This window comes from Sphaeramia orbicularis, chromosome 19, assembly GCF_902148855.1.
Source record: "Sphaeramia orbicularis chromosome 19, fSphaOr1.1, whole genome shotgun sequence".
Taxonomy (NCBI): Eukaryota; Metazoa; Chordata; class Actinopteri; order Kurtiformes; family Apogonidae; genus Sphaeramia; species Sphaeramia orbicularis.
Genome location: NC_043975.1, coordinates 3,658,167 through 3,667,485, shown reverse-complemented (window position 1 = coordinate 3,667,485; position 9,319 = coordinate 3,658,167). Strand labels below are relative to the sequence as shown.

The 9,319-nt window shown below is 34.7% G+C and overlaps 1 protein-coding gene across 1 annotated transcript in view; it reads left to right on the top strand.

The window, feature by feature from the left end:
• The first annotated feature begins 8,401 nt into the window (after positions 1-8,401).
• LOC115410440 (methionine synthase-like) overlaps positions 8,402-9,319 on the top strand; it is a 35,475-nt gene continuing 34,557 nt past the window's right edge. The window contains exon 1 of the mRNA XM_030122096.1: positions 8,402-8,410. Within this exon, the coding sequence (XP_029977956.1) occupies positions 8,402-8,410 (9 nt within the window). The remainder of the gene's footprint in view (positions 8,411-9,319) is intronic.

Genomic DNA, 9,319 nt, shown 5'->3' with positions numbered 1-9,319 from the left:
AAATCATTGGTTTCTATAAAACTGAGGTTTTTAAGAGTTTTAGATCATTTAGGTCCTCAGCCTTTTTACTATAATCTGGCATATTTACACCTGGAGAGGAGTGGGCGGGGCATTGGGTGATGCACTCATCTAGGTGTTTATTAATATTCATAATAATAATAATAATAATAATAATAATAATAATAATAATAATAATAATAAAGAAAAATGTGGAAGAAAGACATTTTTTAAGGCGTAAATGTCAATGAGCAGCTTTACTTTAAGAACCGAACCATTTTTACATGTCATACTCAAATCATACTTCCATGACTCATGCTCCACCTCCATTGTCCATATATGGTCACTTCCAACAACACACTTGTGCATCTGTTTTTTCTGTATATAAGATAATGAATGAATTATAAATATGTAAATAAATTCAAAGCCCCCCCCCCCCAAAAAAAAGGAGGTTTAAATATCCACAACATCCCTGCACTGTATATTTTGAGCTCCAATTGGTCCATATAGGAAGGCGTGGGTGGGGCCTTGGGTGACACACTCATCCACATACGTACTGATAATATTAACATGAAGACCAGACCCTTTTTTGGGCATACATGTCAATGAGCAGCTTTCATTTAATAAGAACTGAACCATTTTTACATTTCATACTCATATAATTTTTCCAAGATTCATGTCCCGCCCCTTTTGTCCATATATGGTCACTTTCTACAGCCAGAACAGAAACTACCACTTTCAGAACTGCAGCTCAGACATGGATGGATGATGTAAACACTTGCATCCGTTTTTTCTGTATATAAAATACAAATGAACAATTGAACAACACCTAATGCTCCGCCCCTTTTGTCCAAATATGGCCACTTCCTACAGCCTCAAAACCTCTAAATATAACTTTAAGAAACCGTTGGATGTCGTCAGTATTTGTGCATGTGTTTTTTCTGTGAACTTGAGTACATTGTGAGTCTCCAGAGTTCAAGCAGACGGATGAACATGGTTGTCAGATCAGTAACGGTGGAATTATCTGTCGTTTGTCATATGAGCAGACACACATATTAATTGATTGTAACCATCAGATGCAGGACATGTTGAAGCCTGTTACTGTCTGTCTGACTGATAAGGAGCTTATCATGGGCACATGATAGCTTAGGACACACTGATTCTCTACACTGCCTCTGAGTGTGTGTGTGTGTGTGTGTGCTGAAATGCTGGCGTTCGCTTGTCCGTCTTAATCTAACTCCTGATTAAAGTGCATGAAATGAAGCGAATGGAACCGATATTGGCCTCGTCGACACTGAACAGGCCTGGGTTCCTGTTTATTTGAAGGAAAAGTGACATCAATATCATCACACGATGGGAAATTGTACAAATATGATCCTGGAAAAAACACGACTTAGACCAAAATAGAACCTAAACAGGATAGTGAACCAGAAATGAAGTGTCAAAAACTAGTATCTATGGATACATAAAGGTTCTGAATCGTATTATTTAATACTAAATGAGAGATACACTTGATTATTTTACAAATCTGCATTTGTATTTATACATAATTTCACAGTTTGTCCTTATTCCTCTTACTTATATAGTTTCTTGGTTTATTTGTTCTTTTTTTTTTTTTTTTAATTCCTGAACTGTTGTAAGTCTTTCAGCTTCTCATCACACTATCTTTAGAACCATACATATTATTTTAAACATCTAACACATTTAATTTTGTAAAAGACAGTTTTTACAGAGTATTAAACTCACTGTGTTTAGGTGAAAATGCCAAATCTGCAGTTCCTTGAATACCCACTTGGGGCGCCATAGAGTCACATAATAAAATGGACAACTTGTAGATAATTTCTTGTTTGTGACATTGATACAGGAAGTAAACGTATCTATAACTGTAACCCAGTGAAATTATAGTACACTAGTATCCACTACAGTTCTGTCTGTGTTGCCATGGTAACGCTACATGGCGCTTGTTAGAAGGACATCAGCTAAAAGCTCAATAAAACAACGCACTGCCCACATTAAATGAACAAAAAAAGTAAAATAAAATAGATAAGAGAAAGAAGACAAACCTGTGGTGCTTGTTTTAGTGGATAAATGCATTAGCTTAGCTCTTAATTAGCCCACTAGTTAGTGCAGTTAGCGCCACATACAGCAACTGAAGTTATTTGGAGTTTTTAGTGTATGTGTGTAAGAAATGTGGTTGGTGTTTACAGTTGGTTAGCAATTAGCATAGCAAAGTTTACCGCCTCCTCCACCCTTTTGTCCAAATATGGTCATTTCATTGCATTTTTCATTTTAAACTTAAAAAAAGTCCAGAGGGAAAATGTCAAATAAGAAGCTTCCGCAAGATAACCTCAGCTCAGTTAGCTCAAGAAAATGAAAAAACTGACTGTTTTTTTTTCCCTGACTTTTTCTGACATATGTTGCATGTTTTTTTCATGACTTTTACCCTGTTTTGGAACTGACGACTGCCTTTTACGGTCCTTAAATTAACCTTTTTTTTTTCCTAAAATTTAGCTTGATGCTAGTTTTTTCAGATATGGCTGTTCAGTCTTCAAACAAACACTAGTTGCTTTTCGATTGAACAAAACTTTACGCGCAACTTTACTGAAATTTACTAAATGTCCAAAAAACAGAAGTGCATAATGTCTGTTTTCCATTAAATCACAAATGCGTTGATTTGTTTATTTATTATTGTGAGATGACATGATAAGTCATTCCATAAACATGGTGACAAACATAAATAATGTGTTGATTTACACATATATTCATTATTATATATTACCCCGTACTAAATTTAAAAAATCATTGGGTTTCCTGGTGTGTCCACACATACCATGTTCTTTTAAAACTCTTCTTCATTTGTTTGTAACGTTTGTCAAAATCCGTTTTTTTTTTTTTTTTTAAATTCACCTGACTCTAGTTGTGGTAAAAGGTCTTTCCATTGCAGTTTTGCATGATATACCATTCGTGCTACACCTGAAAAACCACCTCTTGCCAGCGCAAAAACTTTTAATTGAAAAACAAGAGTTTTAGTGAAATTGTCATTTTTCCATTAGGTAAATTTTTATGCGCAAGTTTTCTTCACACAGTTGAGGGTCATTGGGAAAACAGGTACTCTCACATACTGTATTTAGTTAGAATTTTATACACTTTCACCTGAATTTATTGTGAGTACACTGTATTCTCCTGTTATTTCCAGCTTCAATGAACTTTATTTACTTTCTAACTCACTGTATTTACATTTTTAGGCTAGGTGCTACATACAGTAGCTAGCTAATCTAGCATCTAGCACGGTAATATATTGTCTTCATCTACATGTGTTTTGTCATTATAATAATCCCTATAAGCTTTATTTCTAGTGTTCTCGTTACTGTATTGCCGTGGGTTACTGAATTGAAGTGTAATTGTGTGTTTGTGTTGTTTTTTTTGTGTGTGTCCAGGATATGGCTGTTCAGTCTTCAACAAAACACTGTCACATACTGTATTTAGTTAGAATTTTATCCACTTTCACCTTAATTTATTATGTGTACACTGTATTCTCCTGTTATTTCCCGCTTCAGTGTACTTATTTACTTTCTGACTCACTGTATTTACATTTTTAGGCTAGGTGCTAAGTAGCTAGCTTATCTAGCAGCTAGCATAGTAACATTGTAAGCTTTGTCTTCATCTACATGTGTTTTGTCGCTGTAATAATCCCTATGAGCTTTATTTTCCCAGTCCTTTCTCATTCTGTCGTGCCGTGGGTTAATAAACTTGAAGTATAATGGTGTGTTTGTGTTGTTTTTTGTGTGTGTCCAGGATGATGAGGTGGTCCTGCAGTGTTCAGCCACCATCCATAAAGAAAACAGAAGCTGTGTCTGGCTGCTGAAGGCTTCGGAAACAGACTCTGCTTCCTCGAGTCCATCTCCAACTCCAAGGTAATGATGTAAGATTCATACGGAACAACTATTTATACCTTATGTCTAATATCAGCGCAGAAAGGTGACGAATGAGTGGGAAAAACCAAAATACACCAGCAGAGGAGCAGGATTTAGGTCAGGTTTTATATCCAACAGGTGGATATTTACAGTGTTTTCATCTTATTACATCTTATATGTCAGTGTTTGTCTTGTAATGTGTTTAATATCATTGTTATCATCGTCTGTGTCTGTTATATTTTTTAATATTGTTTTCATTTTCTTTGGTCTTCGACCCAGTTTTTTTGTTGTGAGTTTTATTTGGTCTTGTTTATAGTTTTAATTTCATTCATTTTTTTTCATTGCTATAACTTTACATAATTTTCATCTTGTATCATTGTAATTGTTTTTGTCTTGTGTCTTTTAACTTATCATGACTGTGTTTGACCTTTTATTAACTTATATCCATCCTTTATATGTTGAATGCATATATTCTGTCTGTGGAACAGAGTTGGCCTTGTCTATATTTCAGTAGTTCTTTGTAGTTCTGTATATTTACCTCCGCCAAGGAGGTTATATTTTTGCCGGCATTGGTTTGTCTGTCTGTCTGTTTTTTTGTCTGTCTGTCCGTTTGTTTGTCTGTCTGTCTGTTTCTTTGTCTGTCTGTCTGTTTTTTGTCTGTCTGTCTGTCCGTGTGTAAGATAACTCAAAAAGTTAAAGATGGATTTGGATGAAAATGTCAGGAAATGTTGATACTGGCACAAGAAGCAAATGATTAAATTTGGTGGTGATCGGGGGGGGCACTGATCTGGTCTGCACTCTACGAGTGCTTCTAGTTTCAATATATTTACAGTAAACCTTTGGCTGATTTGGTTTTTTACAGTCTGTAATTAGCACTGTAAGAATCTACAGCAAAAAAGAAACAGATTCTATTCTATTCCATTATATGCTATTCTATTTTTTATGCTATTCTATTATTTTCTATTCTATTTTATTCTATGCGATGCTTTTCAATGCTATTCTATTCCATGCTATTATGTTCTATTGTATTTTATTGTGTTCTGTTCTGTTCTAGTCTAGTCTATTCTATTCTAGCTATGCTATTCTATTATTTTCTATTCTATTCAATTTTATTCTATTCTATGCTATTCAATGCTATTCTATTGTATGCTATTCTGGTCTATTGTATTATATTGTATGTATGCTATTCTATTCTATTCTATTCTATTCTATTCTATTCTATCTATCTATTCAATGCTATGCTATGCTATTCTATGCTATGCTACTCTATTCTGTTCTATTCTAGTCTAGTCTAGTCAGTTTATTATTCTATTCTATTCTATAGAAGTCCTCATACTCATATGAAGTGCATATATTTGTGTTAAACTTAGGGGGTTAAACTCCTCCAGTCCCAGATACACAGACTGTTGAACCCTGAACCTCCACATCCAGCCAACGTCCACACATAGTCTTCTATTCTATTCTATTCTATTCTATTCTATTTATTCTATTCTATGAACATAGGGGTTAAATCCTCCAGTAGCAGACCCACAGACTGTTGAACCCCGAACCTCCACATCCAGCCAACGTCCACACATAGTCTTCTATTCTATTCTATTTCTATTCTATTCTATTCTATTCTATTCTATGAACATAGGGGTTAAATCCTCCAGTAGCAGACCCCACAGACTGTTGAACCCCGAACCTCCACATCCAGCCAACGTCCACACATAGTCTTCTATTCTATTCTATTCTATTCTATCTTCTATTCTATTCTATTCTATTCTATTCTATGAACATAGGGGTTAAATCCTCCAGTAGCAGACCACAGACTGTTGAACCCCGAACCTCCACATCCAGCCAACGTCCACACATAGTCTTCTATTCTATTCTTCTATTCTATTCTATTCTATTCTATTCTATGAACATAGGGGTTAAATCCTCCAGTAGCAGACCCACAGACTGTTGAACCCCGAACCTCCACATCCAGCCAACGTCCACACATAGTCTTTCTATTCTATTCTATTCTATTCTATTCTATTCTATGAACATAGGGGTTAAATCCTCCAGTAGCAGACCCACAGACTGTTGAACCCCGAACCTCCACATCCAGCCAACGTCCACTCATAATCCTGCGGTATTTGTTCCTCAAATCTCCTTCAGCAGAGGAAAGTTCAACCTGTCTGAGCTTTTCCACAGTGACAGAACATGCTCTCTGTCATCCAGCCAATGAACGGCTCTACAGAATGTCCTGAAGACGCTGGCGCTGTGTTTGTTTACTCAGCTGTATAATTTGTGTAGTGACTAATCCGTGCTGTGGATTACATCCTGTAAATACAGTTCCACTCTGAACACTGAGCTCAGCAACTCCACTGGAAAAATGTGTGAGTGCAGATGAAGGCCAGTGTCAGCTGGAAACCACGGCCTGTCCGTCACACCACTGTCTTTGACCTTTGATTACCTCATATCTGTATTTTATATAGTGAATGTGTATGTCCTCTATCTGCGGAACAGAGTCAGGCTTTTCTATTTCAGTTCTTTGTACTTCTGTATTTTCAAATTTATTTACAGTAAAATTTTGTGTAATAGTTTTATAGTCTTTAATTAGCACTGTAAGAATCTACTGCAAAACAGAAACAGAGCTTTTATTCTATTCTATTCTATTCTATTCTATTCTATTCTAGTCTAGTCTAGTCTAGTCTAGTCTAGTCTAGTATTCTATCTATTCTATTCTATTCTATATTCTATTCTATACTATGCAATGCTATGCTATTATTTTCTATTCTATTTTCTATGCTATGCTATTAATTTCTGTTCTATTTATTCTATGCTATGTTATTCAGTGCTATTCTTTTGTATTATTCTATTCTATGCTATGCTATGCTATGCTATTCTATTATTTCTATTCTATTCTTTTCTATTCTATGGTATGCTAATCTATTATTTTCTATTCTATTTTATGCTATACTATTCTATTATTTTCTATTCTGTTCTATTTATTTTGTGTTATGATTCTATTCCATGCTATTATTTTCTATTCCATGCTATTCTATTCTATTCTATTCTATTCTATTCTATTCTATTCTATTCTATTCTATTCTATTCTATTACTATAAATAATGGCCTGTCCATCATATATGTGTGTTTTTCAGAATGTGCCTCCAGATCTGTCCATCTGTACGTTTGTGTTGGAACAGTCTCTGTCAGTGCGAGCGCTGCAGGAGATGTTGGCCAACACCGAGGACAAGGCGGAGGGGGTGAGTACCAACCACAACCCTAACCCTAACCCCAACATGCAAACATAAAGGGTAACAGATACGTGAATACAACAGGTCAGTCACATGATCTGAGACCAATCATAAAACCCCTGAGTCTGACACTAGTCTGATTAGGTTTAGAGTAGGGGTGTCAAACATGCGACCTGTGGACCCAAACTGACCCATGGGATGAATTTACAAAGTTCAAAATTACAGTGAAGACATTCACAACCAATGGTGTTCAAATCATTTTAGTTCAGGCTCCACATACAGATGAATATGATCTGAAGTGGGTCAGACCAGTAAAATACTATCAGAATAAGCTAGAAATAATGACAAATAAACTTTTAGGTGAAAAAAGTAAAATTGCATTCTGAAAATGTTTACGTCTACAAACTCTCCTTTAAACATGTGAATAACATGAACAAATAACATGAAAAATAAGTGCGATTTTACCAATATTCTGCCTCAGTTTATCATTTACACATGGACTATTATTGCTTACAGATCACAGTGGATCTACAAATACACAAAACATTTAATAACAGGTTCAATTTTGGAGATTTGAGTTTAATTTGCAGTTCGTTTATATTTCAGATTCCATATTTAACAGCATCACCAGATGGACTTCATTCTCATTATTTACACATTTATGCAAAAACAAGAGATGACCATATAGAATTATAAATGAACACCTACTGCTCAAAAACAATTATTGCTTTTTTTCAGTTGATAATTTCAGTCAAAATGAACAGAAAACTGGTTAAATACAGCAATTATTTAAAGTGATAACATTAGAACCATATGAATAACTGAATTCTTCTGTATTTATTGATCAGATTTGTCCGTTAAAATGTGCTCAGTCAGTCATTTCTCCATCTTTGTCTCTGATCAGAAGTTGTTTCCACTGAAAATGTGCTGTGTGAATATGTTTGTCAGTTTGGAATCATGTCACTGCCTACACACTAATAATGCACTGCCAAAATTCTGCTCAGTTGTTGGTTTTCTCTTCCTAAAATAATCCAGATCATCACAGGAATCAGGCGTTTGGTACTCGGAGTGTGTTTCATGTCATGTATTGAAGGATTGTCCTAGATGGTCTTTTATTTTTTTTTTTAACATGATTAGAGATGATGTTTTATTCAATGAAAATCAGCTTTAGGTCCAAGTTCTCAAATGATTACACTTAAATCCATGTAAGTCGAAGCTTAAGGGATGGAGGTTTTAACTTATATATGTATCCACATAGGGACAATGTCCAAAGTCTGTTCGGTTTGGACAAATTTAGATTTTGATGAATTTTTAAATATAAAAAAATTGCTTTACTTTTAATGGTCCATATTTTGATCGTTTACAACATGTAATGGTTACATATATCAATATAGATCCTTGATCACTGATAGGAAGTCACATGTGGACTTTCATATGGATCCATGACCTTTGACCTTGAGTGACCTTGAAGGGTCAAACAGAAGGTCACCAATGTCTAGATTTCAACAATCGTCTTCTCTAAAACTCATGGTCGGATTCATTAAAAAATTTTTATGATTGTTCCTTGGGACAATGTCTACAAATTTTTTTTCACAGTTTTGAGAAATTTTTATTATGAGAATTTTTTGAAAAATCTTTGAAATATTAAAATTTGCTTTTACTTTTAATGGTCCATATTTTCATGGTTTCTAACATGCAATAGTTACAGATATTGATATAGTTACTTTTGAGCTCTGATAGGAAGTCATATGAACTTTCATATGGATCCATGACCTTTGACCTTCAGTGACCTTGAAGGGTCAAACTCAAGGTCAACAACATCTACATTTCAAACAATCTTTTCCTAAATGACTGGGTCGGATTAATTTCCATTTTTTATGTATTGTCCATCAGACAATGCCTACAAAATCTATTCACAGTTTTGAGAAATTTTATTTTTTTATTTTATTTTTTTTGAAGTATCAAAAATTTACCTTTACTTTCAAACAGTTCATGTTTTATGTTATAAATGTAATGGTTCCAGATATCAATATAGTTCCTGTGATCACTGATAGCAAGTCAGATATGGACTTTATTTGGGTTCATGACTTTGACCTTGAGTGACCTTTAAGGGGTCAACTCTAGATTCTAGTCTAGATTTCAAAAACCTCTTCTCTGAAACTACTGGTCGCATTCATTTCA